The sequence below is a fragment of the Pteropus alecto genome, unplaced genomic scaffold, assembly GCF_000325575.1.
Source record: "Pteropus alecto unplaced genomic scaffold, ASM32557v1 scaffold7, whole genome shotgun sequence".
Taxonomy (NCBI): domain Eukaryota; kingdom Metazoa; phylum Chordata; class Mammalia; order Chiroptera; family Pteropodidae; genus Pteropus; species Pteropus alecto.
Window position 1 is genome coordinate 23,071,807 of NW_006494614.1, and position 24,567 is coordinate 23,096,373.

General features: G+C 36.4%; 1 protein-coding gene and 1 pseudogene across 1 annotated transcript in view; one reads left to right on the forward strand and one right to left on the reverse strand.

Moving 5' to 3' along the window:
- COL19A1 (collagen type XIX alpha 1 chain) overlaps nucleotides 1–24,567 on the reverse strand; it is a 279,851-nt gene that overhangs the window by 34,398 nt on the left and 220,886 nt on the right. Inside the window, exons 19-36 of the mRNA XM_006926816.1 lie at nucleotides 20,645–20,680; nucleotides 19,681–19,716; nucleotides 19,531–19,584; nucleotides 18,797–18,850; nucleotides 17,271–17,324; nucleotides 16,497–16,586; nucleotides 15,674–15,718; nucleotides 15,488–15,565; nucleotides 13,908–13,943; nucleotides 13,749–13,802; nucleotides 13,594–13,647; nucleotides 12,289–12,330; nucleotides 8,661–8,765; nucleotides 8,524–8,577; nucleotides 8,213–8,266; nucleotides 4,676–4,729; nucleotides 3,222–3,275; nucleotides 916–960 (exon numbers count right to left, since the gene is read on the reverse strand). Of these exons, the coding sequence (XP_006926878.1) occupies nucleotides 916–960; nucleotides 3,222–3,275; nucleotides 4,676–4,729; nucleotides 8,213–8,266; nucleotides 8,524–8,577; nucleotides 8,661–8,765; nucleotides 12,289–12,330; nucleotides 13,594–13,647; nucleotides 13,749–13,802; nucleotides 13,908–13,943; nucleotides 15,488–15,565; nucleotides 15,674–15,718; nucleotides 16,497–16,586; nucleotides 17,271–17,324; nucleotides 18,797–18,850; nucleotides 19,531–19,584; nucleotides 19,681–19,716; nucleotides 20,645–20,680 (999 nt within the window). The remainder of the gene's footprint in view (nucleotides 1–915; nucleotides 961–3,221; nucleotides 3,276–4,675; nucleotides 4,730–8,212; nucleotides 8,267–8,523; nucleotides 8,578–8,660; nucleotides 8,766–12,288; nucleotides 12,331–13,593; nucleotides 13,648–13,748; nucleotides 13,803–13,907; nucleotides 13,944–15,487; nucleotides 15,566–15,673; nucleotides 15,719–16,496; nucleotides 16,587–17,270; nucleotides 17,325–18,796; nucleotides 18,851–19,530; nucleotides 19,585–19,680; nucleotides 19,717–20,644; nucleotides 20,681–24,567) is intronic.
- Nucleotides 23,663–23,781, forward strand: LOC112474937 (annotated as a pseudogene).

Genomic DNA, 24,567 nt, shown 5'->3' on the forward strand with positions numbered 1-24,567 from the left:
TCTTAAGCTCCTTATAAAACATAGATCCCTTTCATCAGCTCATGTTATATTTTGCTGTTTTGTCCACTGGGGAGGGAATGCATTTTAGGACTTCAGCCCAGATGCTTCCTTGTGAAGGGAGAGGGTCAGTAAACAAAATGAACAGGTTTAGAAAAATAGAGTATAAATCTCTTCATTTATGTGGGCAGAGCCTATATTTGCATGCAGACTAATAACATATCTGTGTTGTCTTCAGAAAGTTGCAGGTGAATCCTGCCCCTTCTCAGGTGTGTTTGGCTTCTTAAACTAGGTAGGATGGAAAGGAACATTTGGCCTGGACCAAAGCTCTCCTGCAATTTGAGCATGGCCCCACATGAGGGCAGACTTGCTACAGAGAGAGGTACCTCATCTCTTCACAGCCTCTCTAGCAAAATGCACATCTGTCACAATCATGAGCATAAAAACATTGATGACTCCTGTACATTTTATTCGCTAGGTGCTATGTAAATAGAATTTCACTGCATCTCAAACATCATGGATGGTAATGAACACATATAGCATAATACCAAATTTCGGACCAATTCACATTGCTGGAAAGGATCTCTTTAAAGTCCCTTTCTTTTCTATGAACAAGGATCACTGAAGTTTAAAGACTTTCTCAGGGTCCCCCAGGCAGAAAGTGGAGATTTGGGGCACATAGCTAGGTCTCTTCAGTCCACAGTAAGGAGAACCATAGTATGCAAATATGAGCACTTCACACTGGAACTGAGCCAAAGGGGAAAACCAGGCCTCGCCAAAGCTACACTTCTTTTTATATTTATACATAAAACTCAGACGACTTTTATCCTTGAGGACATCTAAATATAGTCTGACCTCTGAGATACAGAAGTCTTAAGCAGACATATGAATTTAAGTTTTAAACCTGAAACAACTCACAGGCGGTCCAGGTGGTCCAGGTCTCCCAGGGGGTCCTTCACTGCCCTGTAAGGGATATTTAGACCAAAATCAATGGTTTAGACATTTCTATGCCAGGTTTATGAACCAGACTGCTCCCTCAGAGAGTCATATTCTAAAATAATATGGCTTGTCATTTTGTTTCGGCCTTGTGACGTCTTTTTCAGCTTGGCTTTTCTTTCACCTGGGAAAATATGTTTCTAGACCACAGGAAAGATAAATGTCTTATCCCACGCCCATTTAAATTCTTACTGTGGGAGCCCCCGGGATGAGGCTTATTATTAGATGGAGCTAGACAATGCAGGTGATTGTGTTATGGACTTCAAGTGCTACTGGGGGCACTCTGTCTATGTAGGGGTGCAGAGCGGAGTTTCTGCAAACAAGGGACCAGCTATGAGATATGGCTCTTTGAGTCGGCCCCTCACTTTAGCCTCACCTCTACACCTTCAACTTTTGGAAACCAGAGGGGCCATCCACATAATTTGACCAAAGTAGAAAATCACAACCTGTTTTGTGTCTGCAGGACAAGACACTTGTTTCACTTCCTAAGTTAATATTAGACTTTGTAACCAAGTCAGGCACATCCCACTGAACAGAAGTGACTATGGTACGATGCTTTTTAAGAAAAATGTTCTATATGATTTAAACAGCTTCAGACATTGTGCTTATAAGAGAAGCAGACTGAAAATTGAATTTATAAAAAAATGAATTCAAGTTGAAATTTGAAAAATGTGTTTCACTTTTATTTTTATAAAACATAGATTGCTTATCGGTCTTAATAAGCAGAGGTATTATAGTCCCTTTGCTGCCTTTAATCAGTTCTTCCTGTAATTTTTCTTTTAGAATTATAGCCTCATAAAAATTTTAAGCCTCTCAACATCAGGGGCAATGGCGAGAAGTTCATTAAAAAGGAATCCAGAGAGAGTAAAATTCCTATTTACCACGCCCAAGAATTTTGAGGGATTTCAACCCATTTCCAGAAATTTAATGAAGGATTTCATTCCAATCTCCCCTATCTTTTCAGCAAAACAAAAAAAATGTATCATAGAACCTTTTGTTTGTATCTTTATCAATAAAAATAAACTGTAAAGTTTTTCTTATAATCTATCTGACTGAGAATGAGTGACAGACAACGAGTGTATTGTATTTTTCCCTAACTGCTTTGATGGTGGCTATCTCTCTAAGACATGTCATAGTTTGTTGACTGCTGGCAGTGTCCTTCAGAGAATTATGTCATAGTTCTTATGAACTATGAGAGGACAATAAACAAGGAAAAATATGTGCCTATTGAAAAGACTTTTTTTTTCTGGCACAATTAAAAGTCATATTTTTATACTTGATTGTGCCTCAAAGCTCATCTCAGTGTGGAATTCTCAATAACTTCAAAAGGCAAATTTCTGACTGAATAATTTCCATAGAGAACAGAGAAAAATGATTGGTAGGGTTAGGCAAGCTCCTCGGAATAAGATCAGGAAAAAATGTGCTGAGACTAACTAGAATAAGCTCATTGTTTCCTTTACATTTTGGGGGGATTCCTTTGCCCCTTGATGCCATTTTGCCCCATTTTGGTAATTTCAGGATGGAAGCCACTCGAGTGTCTCACTTGGATTTTTGATTCTACTTCCCTAATCTGAAGAGCTAGTCTTATTTCACTCATTTGCTGGCGCTGTCTGGCTTCACACTGTGATGTCAATTTAGATTCTAAATCGGGTAAATTTATGAAGCCCTGTGGTCTCCCTGTCTGAGTGAGTCTCCTGTACTGCTGGTCCTCCCTTCTGACTACAGCAACCCATTTGTCCAGTCAACTGGACTCGCCAGAAAACAAGTTGTCCTGGTTCCTTCCTGAATTCCCCTTATCATTGTCAAAGGACGGAACTTTGATTTTCCCAGCATGCTCTTCACTTATTGGACTCCTGGTCCTGATGGCCAGAATGCAGTCTGAAGCCTTGACACCTGTGGCTGCAACTCCCTAATACAAACCACCTTATCTGCACCTCGTCAGGAGGCATCCCCCATCCTATCCTTCCATAGACCTAGATGCCCAGGACCCTGAATCCAGCTTGGACTTTGCTATATGGCACCAGTGTTCTATTCATCTTTTCCTCTAGGAACATATCTCTTGTATTCCTTAAGACCATTTATTGGATTTATGGCCTTCCAAGCCCACTATCAGACATCACTGCCACCTTTAGGCTTCACTTGATTTTACGGATCTCTCTGTAAATGGTCTCATCTTCCCCCTACTCCAAGCCCCAGTTCAAACACTAAGTGAGTCTTTCCCTCTGTACCTTGTCACCCTTTGTTCCTGCAGGACCAGGATGTCCAGTTCTTCCCATCAAGCCCTGTAAAACCAAAAATCAAGTTTGTTACAAAAACAATAATTAAGTGGTGAAAGAGTATTGGAAGTTGGTCTAAAACTGATACATTTTGAAGGTCATTTAATCCTAATTAAATCAGTCCTACAAGCTTACATTTCTTCAGGCTGATACAGCAGCTGTATCCTGCTGATAAGCTCTTGCAAAGGTAAAATTTGTATTTGTGGTAGCTTTTCACCTTGGCCAACCACATTTAATGACCTTAATTGGAACCTTTTGATACATTTAAGAATTCAGCCTTGCTGTTTAAATGGCAATTTACATAACATTATGCTTTCAAATGAGCTATAATTTCGTAGCGATCAACATTTTACATACTTCAAGACACAGCAGAATTAACAACGTGCATATTGACTTATGAGATCCGTATTTTACCAATGGAAAATAAAATTTAATTTTAATTATTTTTTGAGAATAGAGTTAGTTATAATTTTTAGGGTTCTTTTCACAACTCTTTCTCTTAACTTTAATTTTAGTCTACAATTTAAAGCCAGGTTTTTCTGCATAACCATGGTGAAAGCATAAAGCATAAAATTTTAATTATGGCAAATCCATAATTCAAAACATTAGGGAACATGATTACATTCCTACTTGTGTGGTAAAAGCCATTTGCACAGGAACTCTAAGAAGGTAAGAATTAGGGAAGTTAAAACTTGAGTAGGGTTGCTATATTTAGCAAATAAAAATACAATAGTTGGGACAAATTTATGCTAAAAATTATTTATTTATATGAAATTCAAATTTAACTGTATGTCCTCTATTTTAACTGGCAACCCCAGACTTGAGCTCCACTTTAATGAGAGATAGGGTTTAGCAAGTGGGAAAGGAAAAGAGATCCTGTTTAGGAAAACAGTATAACCAAAGACACAAGGACATGACCTTGTGTCTGAGGGACAGTGAAAAAAAGTACTGACTAAAGTACAGGGTATTTTAATTCATAGATTGGAATAAAGATAAATTGAATCTGATAATCTTTAACCCATTTCTTTTCTCTAGAAAATAAATTCTGAGTTTATGGTGCTTAAGAAATAAAGGTATAACCATCTGAATATCTCTTCCAAAAGTTAATGCCAAAAAATTATAACAGAAATAGAATGCTCTTTTACATCCAACTTCTATCCAAATAGACTAGCTTAACTGCAGACTGATTTCTGGTCTGGTAGAATTCTGATGACAAATCTCCACAATGCCGAGCAACCTTTGTACCACTAAATGAAAATCTCAGATGGTGGATGCTACTTTCCCAAGCAACAGCTAGATAATCTACATAGAGGCACAGAGAACAAAGGCAATGAGAAATATTAGTTCACCTTTCATCACTCCATCAGATATGAACTGTGAGCAGAACAGTTTTAGCAAATACTTACGGGGGGTCCAGTTGGGCCTAGAGCACCTGGAATGCCTGGGATTCCTTGAAGACCCTAGAAGAGATAGTTCTTACCATAAAAGCTGTTATGCCATTGAAAACAAAGTATTTAAATTAATCAACTATTTTGATTTGAAAATTAAACTTCTATGTTGTCTAATCAAAAAACATGATATATGCCATAAACAAATAGCCATTTTCAAAGAGTAAGGATGGTGAGCTTAAACACTGTGACATGGAATCTGGAACGAACATAATTTAATGTGTTTGGTGATTCATACAGCATTTCTGATCTCACAAAGCCACACTCAACAACAGCATTGCTGAGTATCCGGATCTGCTAAGGCATGAAAATATAAATTTCAGATTGGTAGAATGCCATCAAAGAATATATAATTACACTAATGCTTCATTCAGCTAGTGGAAAATGGAATATGTTTTATGGTATAATATTTAGTTTGGGTGGCCAGTTCATTATAAGAAGAAATTTTGCTCATTGGTAAATTTAAATTTGGGATACTTTAATGGCTTAAGCATAAAAATTAATGGATATCTTCTTCCTCGCCTCCTTAGATTTGTAGAATAATACTAATTGTACTGGATAGGGTTTAAGATGTTGATCCATTCATATATTCAAGGAAGAACTGTTAAGATTAGCTAGTAACTCGGGTAATTAATTTTGTTCCTTTACCAAGTATGCTAGCAATAGTTAAATAAACTACATAAAATTCATAATACAAAATATTTTGCAACTATTAAAATCACATTTAGGCAAACTATTGGATAACATGGAAAAATAAGTTACAAAATATTACACAGAGTAGGGCCCAAATTATTAAAAAATTATAAATGCACTTTATAAAAGATGAGAATGATAAATAGAGGTTTGCTATGCCTTATTTGGAAATTAGTGTCAGATATGTTTCAGAGCTCTGAATTTTCAGACTTTTTATAAAACATTATTGGCTCTTTTTATTCTCCTACCATTAATTTGTTTTGTGGTGTATAAGTGGAAAGAACAAATTTCATTTGAGAACGGCACCCCTAAATGTCTTCAGATTATAAATGCTATATCATAAATAGCTTTATCTCAAAATACCCATATTTTCATAAAATTCTCTATGTACATGTACAAGATATGCATGTACATATGTTTTTTTTTTTTTCTACTTTAATTTTTAACACTGAAACAGTCTAGAGATACTGAGTGAGTCTTTAGGTACTCTAATTCATAAGCTTGGGACTCATTAACCTTTGATGACCATATTAAACTTTAAAATAAACCTCAGTCCATAAATTAAAAAAAAATAATTCTCAGCAGTCTTTCTGAACAAGCTGAAATTTTGTAGTAAGGGTAAAAGTTACTATGGATGCATAAAGGGCAAGAAGATAATTTTAGAAGACAAGATGGTCATTAAAGAACACGAATACATATTAAAGAGTATGACAGTCAATTTAGCATATAGTGCCAACCAAAATACAAATTAAAATTTATTGCATAGATATTCAGGGATTACTAAGTTCTTTCCCTTCTCTGATATTTTGGTTTTGCCAGACCTAGCTCAGTTGCCATCAAGAATATTTTTCCTTTGTGATAATTTATGTTTTATTTATCAGTTATTATCCTGGAATATTGTAGGAAGGTCTGCATTCCAAGCAAGCATTCAATCTATGAGAGGTATGTTCTATTAGCGGCTTACAAGTTACCACTTTGAGTTGTGAAACAACACCTGCAAAAACTGTAGAGGATAATGTCGCTTTTCTAAGAGCAACAAGCAGGCAACTCCTCTAAGTTCCCAAATGAATTAAATTGAAGACATAATAATTAGAAGTCCTCAAAGAGAGGGGGTGTCCCTCTTTATCTTTTCCACTGAGAGTGGAACAAACATTTGAGATTTGGTATGATTAGATATTATGTGCACACTAAAATAGTACAGTTTATTGGCCAGTTGGAAATACACATATTCCTGGTCAGTTTTATTCACTCCAGTCAACGAGTTATAGTTTCAGGCAGTATTTGAGTCTAAGTAGAAGACAAGATAATATTGACTATTTCCCATCTAAGAGGCAAATGCCACATTGCCTCATTCCCCCCCAAAAGGCCCAACTGAGCTAATATGTTACTTTAGGTTTATTCATATTATTCATGTGATGTGAAGAAACAACTGAAAAAAATCTCTTTCTGAACTTGCTGGAATTCCCCATATAACAAGAGTCTTGTGCAAAGCTTTTGTACTCTGTATTAAAGAATCCATAAAGTGTACTTAAGAAAGAACACACTAAAATAGTGGAAGAATAATAACAATGGATTTCAGTTTACCAAGAGAGTCAAGTATCCTGTTAAATCAATAAAAATTAACTTCCAATAAATTTAATTTAGAGTCACTTATAAAAAACCTGAATTCCACTTATTTCCTGGTCTTTTTGTTATTACCTTCTCAATTTCCTCTACAGCCTACCTCTTGAATCTAGGCAGTTAAAAGCTGTTAGACTATTAAAATCAGATATTGTGCTTGCACTTCAGTGAAACTTTCTGTGGGGCATGATGAAGCAAAAAGCTCAATAACTCTTATTTAGAAAATAAAATGCCTTTACAGTTTTATTTTTGGATGAAAATGTTATATTTCTTTGTTCTTCAACTTTTAACTTAGAAAAAAAGCCATTCCTCAGTTTTCTAGAAGAGAATCAATATAATTAAAAACAATAAAATGATAATAATTTGTAATGTGAAATATAACTCCAACTCAGAAATAGATCTACTTCATATCATTATGATTTTCTGCACTAACATCAAGGTTAACATATGCCAGATGGCTTACTTACTTTCATTAAGAATTATTAGTATCAAAACTGTTTAAACTAACAACAATTCATCATCCTAATTGGTTTTTCTAGCATTAATGTGAATTATGAGGGAAAAGAATGATATCCTGAGAATTACCATGGCTTAGAGTCAGAAATTTAATACCAACATCTCAAAAGCACATTTGACTTTGAACCTTAGTCCAGGGGCGGGCAGCTGATCTAAGCTAGTCCAATCAGACCCTTTTCTCCCAAGTTCGAAAGTTGAGCAGAATCACAGACAAACCAACGTCACTGAAGTTGAGTCATGTTACAGCAGGGTCCCAGGGAAGTCCTAATGAGTTTGGGGCTGCCCTTATCCCTAGGCTGGTTGTTAACGATTCCTTCAATTCTACTAGCTACCTGGGGATATTTGTCAGTATATCTTCCCTTCCTCTATGCCCTTGTTTTTATTTTGAGAGAGCTGGAATTATCATCTGCTACATGAAAATGGAAACATAGTAATTGATATGTGAACTTTGTGCTTTAATTTCCTCATCTCAAAAACCTGACCATTGATAATTAACATCAACATGTTATTATTCAAAATGTGTTAATATTCGAAAAGACCTACCCAAGTCTTTGTTTTTATTTGTTTTAGCATTAAACATGAGCTCCAGAAAAACTGATGTCCTTTTTCTGTTGAGTTATGTAAAGAGAATCAATAGGACTACATCATCAGAGAATAATCTTTTACCTCGTCGCCTTTCTCCCCAGGTATCCCAGGGTAGCCCCGTTCTCCTTTGCTTCCCTAAAAAGACAATAAATTCAGCTAGTACACTCATTCATTTTGTCATTTTTTGGAACAATGAAAATATCTCTTCTCAGGATACTTAGGGCATATAATTTGGACAGAGTCAGGAAACAAATAAATGACATTTGCAAGTGGCTTTACACCACTATTCCAAAATATTTTTATATAAAGCTGTGCATTTAAAAAAAATGGGTTTCTTTTTTCACACTGAATTGGAAATCATACAAAAGAGAGTGAAAGGGAGACTTCCTTACCTTTGGTCCCTCTCTGCCTGGATTTCCTGGAGGACCCCGTGGCCCCATGTCACCCTAGAGGACAGGCGGTAACAGATGTGAGAGAAGGTACTATGTGTAACCTATAGGACCCATCAATACTGAGCCTGCCTTCTTACCTTCCGGGCTATTGAATCATACTTTCCGGGCTCACCAGCACCTCCTTCTTCTCCTTTGTTGCTTTTCAGCCCAGGAACACTTGCATGGCAGTTGCCACAAAAGTTCTAATGAGTATAAAGATAAAGTGACTGATAAATTCATCAAAGTCATCTATAAAAGTGAGGTTTGATCAGATTCGAAGTTCTATTTGAACTTTTGTCAGAGATGAGTGATATAGCAATTGCTAAGTCAGTACTTTCAGAAACTCTATCCAATTTGAAAAGACTACTTTTTTATGAGGTAAAAATTACTTATGAAGCTAGTCAATGATATCTGTTTATGATACTGGTGAGCTATTTAAAAAGTAAAACACCTTTATGATGACATTTAAAGGAAAAATTCTAAATAAATAAGGAAACAACATATAAGTCAAGAATAGAGACTGAGTTTCAGTTGCTTAGCAGCATGTTTAAAAAGGGAGGTGATAATAAAGTTTGGAATAACCAGCAAGATAACAGAGCTCATACAACCAGTAGCATAAATCATTGAAAGAGAAAGAAAGAAAGAAAAAACTATGAAGAAAGGATTTCTCTTTTTGAGAGCGAAATTAGTTGGAGAACCCTACACACAGTTTTCCAACATTTTATTTGTCAGTGGAAGCACTCATGTGAGAAATAATTACTTGAGTGACTTGAACTTGATTTCTATGTCAAATCCAAGTACAGAGAGACAAATCTAAGCAGAATTACCTTTCCATTGCTGTCTCTGTAACCTTTAGCTGATCTGGAAAGGCTTGAATTTAAGTGTCTGAGCTCACAAGATAAACTTCTTATCACTGAAGGGAAGAATCTTCAAACATGAAAAGGGAACTGAAGCTTGCTATTGATGAGATTAGCAAAAAAGGCCATGGCCATTCATGTTCAATAGTTTTGACCCATTGAGTATCATAAGCCTAATTTCAAAAATTAAGCTCCTTGGAAGACTAATTTTGTATAATATTGAAAAGATTCTAAGGTAGTTTGTCTAAAAAAGTGCTGGGCTAAAGAGTTCTCTTCATGGTGGTCCTTCTTAGAGCTGAGATATATAAAAGGGAGCTAAAGTGTTTAACATTTCCCAAACTAATTTTACCACCAGGCTCTTTTCACAGAGCTAATGTGTTGGTAAAGGAGTTTAAAAAAATACATATATAATTGTATACCACCACTTATGATATCTGAAAAACTACGAAGGGGGGAGGAGTGGAGGGGGAGAGAGAGAGAGAGAGAGCGAGCGCGAGCAAGCGAGCGAGCGAGCCTTAAGGACTTAGAACCAAAACAAAAAGTTTTCCATATTTAAAAAAGCATGAAGTAGATGAATTATTGTATCTGTTGACATATAAGTGTGGCATATCAATATGGAGCAAAACTTCGGCATATTGACATCTAGCAATATTTTAGAATGGATTATCCAAATGATTGTTTAATTAAATATTTAAAAATGGTAATCATTTGAGTCAATAAAATTTTCTAAGACCCATTTCAAACTGACCTCATTTTCTTTAGCGTAGGGTTACCAGAATGGTAAATTAAGGAGAACTAGCTTTCATTCAGGTTCTTGAAAAAAATGTCTTAAGATTTTCATATGAAGAGAATAAAGATGCACCAATTATTAGCCAAAGCACAGTTTCATTCAAAGATGGAACAATATACAGATGAACCTACAGGAAGGTCTTTGATGGGATACCATTTGAGCTTGGAATTATCTCAGTTCTTTTCAACATCTTAATTAAAGATACTTTTGAAAACAGAAAGCATAAGTTTCGCTAAAGACTCAAGATAGAGGAGAGTTCCTATGTTGGGTAACAGGATCAGGATTTAAAATAGCATTATCAAATTGGCCAGACAGATCTAATCCCCAGTTTACATTTCTGTATTTAGATTTTGCTTTGGGGAACTACATGCTTCCCTGTTCTATTGAATACAGTTTGTTGGGACTATCAGTCAAGGTGCTTTGCCTGCCTCTTGCCAGTCAGCTTTTCTGGCTCTCAGAACCTCAGCCGAGATGATGCTAGAACTGGAACAATGGCAGAGAGCATTCATTAAAGAGATGCTGCCCTAGCGAAACTATTAATTACTTCCACTTCTGAAACCCCTAGAGTTCTGGTTCCTCTCTTTGTCAGAACCTCTTCAGAGTCTTTTTGTGAGCCACTCCACATTGTTTCAGGATATTCATTTCTGCTTAAGTGTATACATGTTTGATCCTTAGAGTAAATAACCTTAACTATTCTGGAATTGTATAACTCTTACAATGCTGCCAGGATTCAATACTACTGCCCTTGTTAAAAACCTAAAACAATGTCTGAGGACTTAAATTCCTGTGTTAATGTTATGGTAACTAGCTGTGTCACTCTGAGCAAGTTACTTAACTGCTCAGAACTTCAGTCTCTCATCTACAGAATGGGGATATTACCACAGCCTAAAATCATAGCATTATTGTGAAGAGTAAGTAAGATAATATAAGTAACGCAGCACATTGCCTGGCATGTAGTTGTAATTTGGTAAATAAAAGATCTTCCTGAAACTCCCATGAATATTCTTTTCCAACTAAAAATATTGCCTTTAGATGGTCTTAAAAACCCCTCTAATATAGTTTTATATTCATATTTACATTTATATATCTATTTCAAAACTTTAATCACCTAACAAATACATATACTAGAATTCCTGAGTCTTTTGTATTTAATCCAACAAATATTCCTGCCTACCTACTATTATATAAGTCATTGTGCAAAACACTGAGCTAAATGCTAGGAATATAAAATAAATCGCATATACATATATATAGCTTAAGTGTATGTGTGTGTGTAAACATATATATTGTCCATCTATACAAAGACAGATAAAATGCATAAGGTTTGAGTATAATGGAAAGGGACAGATTTTCATCTGGGTTCACTCACTCTTAGCATACCATGAAGAAACATGCAAATACTTAGCATTATGTGTCCCATTGAGTTAATTGCTTAGCATGAACTAAAATTCTCCCTCATCTATTTTACTAATAAAATATAGGGAAGTATTAGGAAAAAAATTGTAGCAAGATGGAAATAGGTAGAGATACTTTTTATTTCATAGAGTAACAGGTATTGGGGCAATTGTCAGCTTTGGAATTTTGAAGCTCATTTATAAATTCCATGACATCCAAACAGACTTGCAAGCTAGCTGTTTATTGAGCAGCACTGGTTTTCATCCTGGGACTGGCCAGGGCAAATACAGGGAGGAGGATTAGTTTACTCAGTGGTGAAACAGAGTGGGTAAACACCCATTAAGAGAAAGCTGCTCCCCTAGAGGACAGAATGATCTACTCCAGGGAGTTAGTGACATGATTCTTTCCCTGCAGCTCATCTAAGAACTACCATCTTCCCCCCGGCCCCCCACCGACTGTCTACTCCTAAAATGAGAGAGTGGTAAAGAAGAGAGCGTAGAGATTAGTATAAATGGTGCAAGGTACACAAAGACACATATTCCTTTTTTTCATCTTATAGATGTTCTGCCATTTAAAAATTGAATTTTAGTTCATGCTAAGCAATTAACTCAATTTCTGGCAGAGAGTTCCTTTCAGATTTTTCTTGGAAATTAACACATAATTTCTTATATAGCAACAAAGTACCTTGAGCAAAGCACCGATGTCTCCCAAGAGAGGAAGTGCAATCTGTGGTTAAGGAGAAAGAAACAAATATGTGTATTTATACAAACATACATTTTTGAGAAATAGTCCTTATTCCTCTACTATGAATACACCAACACATGCATATAATTGCTTTGATTCTGCATTTCTATTTTATATTTTCACGACATGGCAACCTTTATGCCAGCCCTAATATATAATTGGTTTTACACTTGATCTTGGCCAAAAGGCTGAGAAGCGATTTCTTGTTGCTTTTAAATAATACATAAAGGTAAATCATTTATTAAAAGGAAATCAGCTCTCTGCCAGGCAAATTATCAGGCTGTTAAGAAATACAAAAAGTACAGGATGAATTTGCCTTAAAGTTCTTTCTCACCTAAGTTCAAAAGAGCTTAAGTGTGGTTTAAGTGATAGGCAAGACAGATACTGAGGGAACTCAGGCAATGTTTTGGCCTCATGTCTTAAACTGTCTCAGAGAGACACTATAAAAATCCAAGTAACACTTTACAAAATTCCCAGATTATACACACATGATTCACTCAGTGGTGGGGTTAAAGGCTGAAATATGCCTCTGAATGTAGCTTATAAAGGCACATAAGCCCCAACCAGTGTGGAAAGAAAAAAGATTTGTGAAGCTTAGAACTGAGACGCCAGATTTGGATTTTATTACACAAAACTCTTAATACAATGTCATGTACCATATGGCCTCTTAAATTATAACTGCCGATTCTGAGGCTATTTAAAGGGATTTCACTGTCGCTCAAAGCAAGGTTTAACCTAAAATAAAACTTCGGAACACACATTTAGTGTCTAAACCCATTTTTTAAAGAGCCCACTCAAGCCAGTTTTTGTAATTTAATCATTTCAACATTGTTAAAGCCACAGAATCAATGGATATGTACCATATTGTAAGTGACTTACCTGCAAAATTCTTTTTAGAGAAATGAAATTCATTTAGTCACTAGCATTAGAAAGGATAGAAATTGTGGTTATATATTTTAACTCAATTTTTTCCATGGGATTGAGATGTGATATGCCAGGGCTCAGCCTGGGGCAAAATGGTACAGTTGAATTATACCTTTAGAAAATAAGTGTTCGTCACACACACAAAAAATGCTTATGCAGCTTGAATTTTTTTCCCCCTCTACAAAATAGTGGAGACAAACAAAATCACTAAGCAGTCACTGAGCATTTTAATTAGTTTGGACAGCAAAACTTGCTTGGTAGGCTGTTTGGCTTCTGGGTGTATTTAATGATACATAAATCAGGCACAGTCTGTTGACATACCGGGTCACCTGGGGGGCCTGGCAGACCTGGCTTTCCATCCTTCCCTGGAGCTCCCTGAAAACAGAAACATCATGTTCAAATCTTTGCACAGTGGCACAGGTGCAGATTAAAAAGGGTGGGTTGGGGTGGGAAGAGTAGGTCAAGATGGTCCTTACTTCATTCCCTGGGGTTCCAGGAGTTCCTGGCAATCCAGGGAGACCTCGAGGACCCTGGAAAAGGACAAAATAGTTACTTATGAGGAGAGTCTTTCAGTAATTTCCCCCATGGAAGCAAACTGGATTTGCTGTGCCAGATAATTTGGGTAAGTAGCTTACCTGAATACCTGGCTCTCCAGCTGGTCCTTGGGATCCCTAAGAAGAATGAGATCCAATGATCAGAATTCTGCCAGGAATGTCCATAAAGTATCCAAGTAGGATAAAAGGCTATGTATTGTAATTTATTTAGTGGAACAACAGGGCCTGCCACCTGTACACTCTGAAAACTCTGCAAAGTCAGCCAAGACTTTTAGGTGACACTTAACCAGATGCCTGTTGCTGGAAACATCAACATGACTGCTCAGATGCCTGCGATATCTCTCTCAGTACCATCATCTGTCCCTGTACCTCCATGAATGCACAAACAATACATTCAGATTCTATCTGTTCAGAAATTGACTGGCCACAGGGCAACTGGCTCAGGGCTTCCTTTCCCTTCTGCTTTCTACTTTGCCTCATTTCTCTATTTGAAGAAATTGCCAGAACAAGTGTTCAGTGACAGGAGTAGGAAGCTGTCGATCAGTTATTCTTTTCTACTTTAGCACACTGAAATTTAGGGTAACTAAAACGAGCTGAGAGATTATCAGTGAACCTAATGATGATAACTCTAACCGTAGCATATAACCATGGATCACTAAATAAAGAATTCACAACCTAAATAAGTGAAAAGCTGATTTTCCAGCAGCTGGCTTTAGTAATTGCTCACAGACATTTCCTTTCTTATTTTTTAAAATAAATATTCATATCACTGTAATTGTCAAAACTTTTTGCTCACTTTCTAGTTATACTTTGTCCTTAAGTTATTATTTTTTATTTTTTGCTTCAACCTCTTTCTCCAAATAATTTCCTGATTTATTTTTTTACTTTTTTTAATCTCCCATCTCCAATAGTCATTTTTATTCTTGTCCTGGAAAATCAAACACCAGTCACACACAACATAACTATCTACTGTTTACATCTTCTTTTAGCTCTCATGTTAACTTCATTACGAGGCCAATTTCCCAAATTAATGTCATTAAAATAGGAATGTATTTCCACTTTTCTTGTCCCAGAATCTTTACTTTTTATGGTCAATAAAAACTTTATTACTTATTACTAAACAAATATACATACAGTGGTCATTATTATCAGGTGCTGTCCTTACAGCTAAAACATGTCAAAAAACTGTCCATTCTGTATCTTAACTATTAAAAACAACTTCTATTCCTTCTCTTTTAAGATACTAGAGATTTCTGATATCATCTTGTTGATACATACTTCACTTCGAATATTAACTTTTTATTTTATTCTAGTTAAAAACAAGCAGTAATATGGAATAACCAAACATTACGCATTCTTATAATCTTATAATCACTCATACTTTTTTACAGAATAGAGGAATAAAGTGTTAAATCACTACTTCTACTCCAAAATCAGCATTCGTGCGATCAGCATCTGTAAGTCAATAAACAGTGAGTACCCTCTCTGTGCTTAGTTATGTAACCTCAATTCCCTTTAATTCTCTTCCTCTGCCTAGTTTTTATTTGTATTTCCTCCTCTGACTATTTTATTCTTTTCTCCTTATTCGAATTTGTCACTGGAGTTTATTTCACAATATTGGAATCAACAAGGTTTCAAAAACTCAATTGAATTTCACTTACTGTTCGGCCAGGAATTCCTACCCCTGGTGGGCCTATGTCACCTGGGGAACCATGGACACCTGGCAGTCCTCTTTCGCCCTGTGTGATGAGATGCTTCTGTTAGTGCAAGGCTCAAGGCATGTGAATTTTCTGGCTACATTTTATTAATTATTAATTCTTTAAAAGTTATCTATAATATTTTTATACCTTTGGCCCACGCGGTCCGGGTGCTCCAGGATTTCCATCTGATCCCTAAAAGAAAAAAAAAAAGGAGAATATATCATTTCTTTTTCTAAAAAGGTTAAAAACATCTTAGAAGTCATAACTCAAAAATGTTTCATTGCTCTTCATCTTTCTTGAATAAACCTTTTTCTGTAAAAGAATAATAAACAAGGAATATAAATTTCACTAGGTTATGGATTTTGTATAGTCATGTTAAAATATAAGATGTTTTCATCTTTAAAATGAGGCATCTTTTACTGAAAACTATTATTATTAATTATATAAAAAGTCAAAGGGGATCAGAAAAAAAGGCATATGAAACAAGGCATATTAGTTATTTAGATTTTCCAGTTATTCGGTTTTGTATGTCCTGGAAATAGCCTGGGCCACAAGGACATTTTCTGCAAATGACTACCTGTGGCCATATTCGCAGAGCCTCTGGAAGGGAAACTTCAGGCAGTTCTTCTGTTTTAACGTAGTGTCCTAGGAAGGTTTACGGTTTAAAATGAGCGCTCCTTACTAGGCTCCATAGATCCCTAAAGGAGTCATGCCTTCTGCATTGGAAACCTGTGAATCTTCTGAAATTGGCTATAAAATGATGTGTGTGTGTGTATTTTCTTCAGAAGAGAGGCTTTTGCTTACATCAAATTTCCAAAGAGATTACATCTCTCATCTGAAGAAAAAGAGGTATACTTATTTTTCTGCAGACCTAAATGTGTTCCTATACTGGTGATCTGAAACTGGGAACATACCAATAGTAATTAATAAACTTTTAAGGGAAATAAATCATAAAAGGGTTGGTACTTACTGGTTCTCCGGGCAGGCTTTTCCCTGGAGGACCAGCCTCACCTTTTGGACCTGGAAGCCCAGGAGGGCCTATAATCCCACCTGGATCTCCCTGAGGAAAACAAGGTAAGATTCTTATTTTATCGCTCAGTTCATGGTGGGAAACGTGGAAGTGGTAGTTTCCATTGTTTTAAGTTAATAGAGCCAGTCAAACTTCCTTCTCTCATTCATTCCCTGTTTACTGAGTGCCTAATTCATGCCAGGCACTGTTCTAGTTATCTTCAAAGCTTTTAGATTTTTTTTTAGAGTTATGTTAACAATGAATTTAGCAGTACCATGACATAGGCATAAATATAAATATATGCACAAAAGGGTGCCTATTCATAAAGTTCTGCAGCTGATTTTTATGTTTTCTTTAAGTTAACCCCCAGTCATGGTTCAACATTAATATACTATTTCCATGTAGACATCAAGAAACAGGACCTGAAAAATTGAGACTTCTTAGGTCTATACCAGAGTTGGTAGTTGAGCCTGAAAGACTTTCCAAGTTCTGAGACCTTGCTCTCTAAGTTAGTTCATTTTGTCCCATTGTGTTTCTATGCCAGAACAAAGGCTGCCACAAGTGCACAACTTCAGGAGGGTATTGTTCACACCATAGTTTATGTGACTGTCTAGCCCCTGCACGATCCTGGCAATCTACTTCTGTTCTTTCACTCTCCCAATGCCCTTAAGACCCTCTGTCTCTTCCTCTTATCTAGCTACTTAATATACAAAATGAATAAAATGGAAGCTATACCTTTTCTCCTTTAATGCCTTGTTTTCCTGGGATACCATGTTCTCCTGGCAATCCCTAAAAAAATTGGAATTAAAGGTAAAGAACAATTAGAACCTCTCTTATTATAATAACATTATCTGTGACTCCTGGTCAGGAGAAGAGAATTTTAACAATATAAAGTGTATGGGGATGGGTTGATTTTGGTCTGTTAAAGGAGGGACAAACTTTAGTGCAAATGTGTGGCTTGTTGTTTCAAATGAAGTAACCAGGATGTAATGGGAACTAAATGCACCATTTATATTTACTGCCAAGAAGAGGTGGGAGGATGGTGGTCAGTAGCATCACATAATTCGGAAGGACATTGGGGTAAATAGGAAAATATGCTTTTACATATGGTTTAGCAACAGGGGTTCTTTCTCTTTTGATTTTGTTCTTTTTCTTAGCTCCAGCCACTATCACTTAACCTCACTTCTTGAGCATGCTGTGGGTCCATCTGTGCCACCAACATTTTTCTCTTTTCATAAGATCTCTTCACTAGGTACACCTGTAATAGTTCATTAAGTGGCTTGGGGAGGCAACAGAAAGTTTTGTTCTACAAACTGAATATTCAAAGTACCAAGCAGAACAAATGAGCTGAAATATAGACCTCCAGAGCATGGAGAATAGAGGAGAATAGAGCAAGAGGTCATGGAGCTATTCCCAAGATGATGGGAAAAGGAGAGATTCTAATGTTGTATGGAGGGTACTGATATTGTGGCCAGAAAGAGATCAATTTCCAAAAAGTTGTGGCCAAGCATTATTCTCATTTTGCTCAAGTGAGGTCTGATGGTGTGTCTCAGCTCTCAAGTTTTCAGAAGGCTAGGGAGGTTGTCTGAGGCATAAAAGGCTTACCTGGGGGTATGAATAGAGAAATGCATTTAAAGGGCATAAGGGTAGGAGGGATGTGTGTGTGTGTGTGTGTGTGTGTGTGTTTGAGAGAGAGAGAAAGAGAGAGAGAGAGAGAGACTATGAGAATGAATAGTGGGTTCAGTAAAGCTAGGCCATAATGCAACCTCCTTTCTCCAACTGTGTTATACAAATATTTTCAACCAAAAGACTTGCTCTTTTTGGAGGTTCTCAAAAGAAAACAACAACAGAAGCTTTGGAAGTGTCTTTTTGGATGAAGAATGAAAACAAAAACCAGCATAATGGAAATGCTTGCTTTTTCTCTTGGTTTTCCTCATTTCTTTGGTTGTTTCCAATGTCCCTTACTACTGGCACATGACTGACAAGCATGTCCACTTGATAATTTAGCTAACTTGAGCTCCAAAGACCAACTTATTACGCTAGTGATAGTCAACAGGACCTCACATGACTATACAAATGTACTAGCCTTTCTGATAACTCCTGACGTTAGGTGTGATCAGTTTTAGTGATAGAGATGATCTATGTCTTTGGAAAATGTAGTCTAATTCAGTCACATAAATAGATGGTGACATTCTTTAAAACACGTCTCAGTCTCAATTTAATTTCCAAAAATCAAAGACACCTGCAGCCACTATACATACAATATCTCCTGGTGGTCCTCTGGGTCCCATAGAGCCTGCAGGTCCTTGCTGACCCTAAAATAGAAGATCATATGTACTTTAACTTTGCTTAAAAAAAATTGTGCCTGAATATAACATAAAACATGGTGTGACCTTTATCTGCAGAAATATTGACTTTCCACCATTCTACCTTCTCTGTATAATACTGTAATATGCTTTGGGCTTATAAACATAGTTTTTAAATGTTCTCATTTATGGGTCTGTTGTCACCAACAGCTGAGGCCTGGCTAACTTGCCTTACCTGTTGGTTGGACTGCATCACCTTAATGTCTTCCACACCTCCCAGCAGCTGGTCTCTCTTGGAACACTTCCCCGGAGTCCCACATGGGGAACCTGAGCATCTCGGGGGCACATCATTTTGTCTTGGAAATTGAACCCTGAATCTTGTCCACTTTAAGAATATAGTTCAGGGCTATAGGTTTAGCTTACGTTGTTTAGTCTTAAAGTTTTTAGGGATGCTATTGTGAATATGTTCTGAAAAAGAGTTTTAAAATCCTATTGCGAACTAAAAGACATAGTTACTACATATATAATAAATGCAGCAAGTGGAGGAAAATCACCATGGAAACAAAGTAAAGTAAGTCTCTGAGAACATCTGTAAAGAAAATGAGTGGCGCTAGAGCACATCATTTTACACAGAAATGGCTGTAACTCCAAAATTATTTCCTCATTTATCTCAGTTATTTCTTATATACCTTTATTCCTGGGCTTCCTATTAAACCAGGGGGACCAGGATCTCCAGGTTCACCCTAAACATATGGGTGAAAAGAAAAGAGAACCCAGTTACTTTAATTTGCACAGTCTCATTAGGTTGGAGATGCATTTGAAGAATGTCAGGAGATTACCTTTATTCCTTGTGATCCTATTATTCCAGGTTCTCCCTATAAATAAAATAATCACCATATATATAATGCTTAAATTCAGATGAAGATGAGCATCTTTAATACTTGAATTCATTTGTGTTTCCACTAATGAACATACAATAAAGGGGGAAATAATGGAAGACATGATGAAGTCAAGGAGGGTTCATTCTAAAACTATTTAAAATACTTATTGCTAATAAACAGCAATTTCTTATTTTCTTTATTCTTTATAACAGTTTTTTTCCTCGTCACTTTTGACACTGTAATCATCATGTTCTATTAGCAATCACTGCATTCTCCATTTAGCTGACAAATTATTATAACAAATTATTGTTATGATTTGCCACTAGCTAATCTTATATCTCAGAGAATTAAAAGTTCAGATGAGGGGCAAAGAATAGTAGAATTTAAGTTGCTATGTCATGGTGAATACTAAGTACATACGATCAGATATATGCACTTAATAAAAAAAAAGAAAAAAATAAAGGTTAAACAAAAGAGGACAATATTGGCTATACTGAGTTTACTTTTCTTATTTTCCATGACTTATTATTGATCCTTTTGATAAAATTTTCCTGTTTGATAAATCCAACTTGAATAATGAACAGAATTTTTGAAAAACTGTATCTTGTATTTTAATTTTGTATTTTAGATATCCTAAGAGGGTATATTTCAAAACATTCATGTCCAATCACAAATAGTAATGAGTTAAAGAAAATATACACTCCAAACAAAATGTTAAAGTGTCGTCACATGATAAAACTTAACAAGGTTTAAAATTTCTCATTTATCAAGATAAAAGAGTCAAAATACACAGAGGAAAAAGTAAAACACTCAGGGAGCTTATTTTAGCAAATCTATTAGACTCTAAAGTAAACATACCAGAAATCAGAGAGAGAAAAAATCAATGAAGTAGAAAACAAGATAGCGATAAATATCTACTTACTTTGTCTCCCTTTTCACCTTTCGTAAAAGGTTCCCCCTAGGAAAATGGGTAGAAAACAGAATCAATTATAAACACTTTTAGAAATAAAACTCTCCAGAACTGAATGTGGATATCCTGTAGGCCAAACTCAGACCTCCACTACCAACAAGCTTCTAAAATGATCCAAAATATCACTCAGTCCTTGTGCAGCTTAAAGGGAGCATATATGAGAATTAACTTTAAAAATCTCCCATATTCCCAAATGAACAATAAGTTAATAATTCTAATACTATTTCGAGAATCCTGAGTGGTTAATATATTGAAATGGTGCCCAAGGCCAAAGCTTCCTTTTGCATAGTTCACATGGAAGATGATCTCTCTCTCTCTCCCTCCCTCTCCTTCCCTCCTTCCTCCTCCTCTGCTTCCTCTTCCTCCTCCTCCTCCTTCTTCTTCTCTCTCTCTCTCCCCACCCCTCTCTCTCTCTCTCACACACACACATGCGTGCACACACACACAAACACATATAGGCTTTCTCTTACTAGCTTCTGTTCTTGAAATTACATGTACATGATCTCATTTATTCTTACAACACTGCTGTGGGGAAGATATTGTCTCATTAGAAGCATGAGGAAAGAGACTCAGAAAGGTTCTGAGTAACTGAGTTATTTTCCCTAAAAGAGCATTCACACACTTTATGTTGCCTTGTTCATCTTGCCTATGAACTCTGAAAATATTAGGATATAATTCATCTTGACTCTCATTGCATCTTTAGTGTAACTGTTGGTGCCCAATAAGAGTTTAGTAAACTAGAGAATTTAAAGTTGTGCAGATTATCACAACAGCTGACATTTATTAAATTTTTAGAATGTATCAAGCACTGTTCTAATCACATATATATTAACATAGTTAATCTCCAGTGGAGTAGGAACTAGTAGTATATCTATTTACATATGAGGAAACTGAGACACAGAGAAGTTAAGTAATTTCCCCAAGGTCACATAGCCAGTGAGATGTTGGTTGTTCAGGATTCAAACTCAGGCAGCCTGACTTCAATCCCAGGCTTTGGTTGCTCAGTCTATTTGATTTGATTTGTAATTTCATTTATTTATTATTTGAATTAGGTGAATTGACAATAAGGTAGAAGCCATAAATTTAAAAATTTTTCTTTTGCATATGAAGGTCAAGAGAAAGTATAAGAACCATTACGGTAGATAATACTAATCTTGAGGGTCCTCTTAGGGATTGCCATTCTTTGAAACAAATCACTAATGGGAAATAAATGGTTACTAAATGAACATGTTTTTCACTGCATGTCCTATGAGGTAGAGACTCTACAGTTCACCTTTTCTCCCATTGCAGTTACATAGGGCCATGCAGCTAGTTTTGGCAATGAAATGTGAGAAGTGACATGTGTTACTTGCAGACTTAGGCAGTGAAAAGCCCATTCGCACTTTTCTTGCCACTCATAATTCCTGCAGTGGTGACTAAGAAGGTTGTGCATGTCAGATGGCTTAGCTACATGGTGGTAGTCAGCCTGGTAACTGAGTGCAGTGTAGAGCAGAACACCCACTTATCCCAGCTGGGCATGCAGCATGAGCAAGAAATAACCTTTCTTGGGTTAGGCACAGAAATTTCAGGGTTAATTTGTTACTTGGTGTAACGTAGCTTACTCTGACTAATATGCCCCACATCTAGCCAACATGATTAAATCTCTTATTATTGGTTAATTTCTACACATTAGATTAGGGTTTTATTTATATTCTTGCCTTTCAGGCTTAATTCTAAAAAATTTATTTGATTTTTAAGATAGGAGATGATATTAATTAGATATAAGCAATGGGCCATATTGCTTATATAACTGCTTGTTTCCGCTTATATCACACTGCTTACGCCATTGAGCATTTAGAGCCACTGTCAAGCCACATTGACTAAAGTAACTGGTTTTAGAAGAACCAAGAAACTGGTTGTCTAGAAATTTGATATCTAGTCCTAACTCCAATGGCTACTATCTGGATCAAGTCACTCACCTTTTAGAACCTCTCTTTTTTTATAAAATCATGGGGTCCAACTAGATGATCTCTTAAGTGTATTTAGTACTGATATGTTACACATCTAGTCAAATTCTAAATGTCCAGTAGTGGGAGACAAACTGCCATTCGGGGTAGGTGGTTCAGAACTGAATTTGATGAATTATTTGGATGAATTATTTGGGCCTTCTGGTTATTATGCAAAGTCAAGTTCAGATCCTGTTCTGGAATAGACAAGTTGAGACCACAAAGAGCTAAACTTCTCTGCATAATAATGCAAAAAAATGTGCTTTTTTTGTGGGGGTGGTTAGGGAGGAAGGCAGGCAAAGATGTATTAGGGAGGTGGGATAACTAAGGAATCAAGAGGGAACCCACAAGGAGATGTTAAAGGAAAAGAAGCTTATTCTCCTGAGTAAGGTAGATAGAGCTAAAGGTCATGTCAATGGGGTAGGTGGGATGCTCCCAAAAGTTGGTGGTAGGAGAGAAAGTTACGGAGAATCTCCCAGGAGCTGTGAAATCCTCCAACTTTTGCTACTCAAGGATGACCAATGGGACAAGAGCAGGAGCATCACCTGGAAGCTTGTGAGAAATGCAGCCTCACAGGCTCTACCACAGATTTACTGAATTAGTATCAGCATTTCGAAAGGATCCTCAGATGATTCAAGTGCACATTCACATTTGAGAAGCACATACTCTGAAGTTTCTCCTTTCTGCTCTACATGTCCTTGCTTTTCTAGCAGAATTTTAGTCAGTCTTACTGCCAGGTCTGCCATGTGTCAAGTAGAAATTAAGAGAAGGTGAGTGTTATTGTTCAAGCTTGGAGGGGAGACAGTGGAAACCTTGAGAAGCAGTTGAGAGTTGGTAAGATGTGCCAAAAAGTGGGGAGCATCAGGAGTGAGTGAGTAGATGGAAGAGGCAGCAACAGCCAGACTGGATTTGTGGAACATGTGAGTTTCCCAGATATTCTTGGAAATAATCAGCTGGGGAAGCTGGTTAAAGAGTGTGACTTCCTGTCTATGGCCATGTCACCCTGAACAAGCCCTATCCAGTCTGATCTCGGAAGCTAAGCAGGGTTGGGCCTGGTTAGTACTTGGATGAGAGACCACCTAGGAAGTCCAGGTGCTGTAAGAATAAAAATTAAAAAATAAGCGATTGTCTGCTGACAAGTTCCTTGCAATCTGTAAGGTCCATCAAGGGTTGCCTTACCAAAAAAAAAAAAAAAAAAAAAAAAAGGGGGGTATTTCCTGCAGTTGATTATGGAGACTTGGACTGCATACTAAGGGCAAACATGAACCCTGAAAGTAGGAGAGCTTGGGGTACGTGGGTAACAGCATTCATTCTAAAGCTGCTTGAAAATTTATTGTCATTGCCAGAGATGCCTAATTTTTAAATTGAAACACAGGGAAAGTTTGCCTTTGCAAAATAGTAAAAACTTTTAATACTGTTCCTGTTTGTCATGTGAGCATTTTAGTGATCTCTTAATTCATTATTCCTAGTAAATCAGTATCACTTGTTCATCCTGGCAAGGAAACAGTTAAAAGTGATTTTTTTGAAAGTATTACCTTTTTTTAAAAAACAAAGATGAAACATTTGTTAAGTCTGACTTAGGGCTGCCATAAGGTTTTTTGTTGTTATTGTTTTTTAGCAGCATTAAAATTTTTATTTCTGTAACTAGGATTCATTTAATCTCTGTAGGTGGTCCTACTTGAATATAAATGATACTGTAGGTTTTTTCCTCCCACCAAAAGAACTAAGTTTTGAAATAAACTTGCTTCAGAAATATTGAAAAGTGGCTTGAGAAGCCACTTTGATCTTAAACCAAAAAAATAAAATAAGGCAGGAAGTATACTAAGAGCAGTTGTTTGAGCAGATAGATACATATTTCTGATTTTTTGTATAAATTAGCCTTGGTTTTTT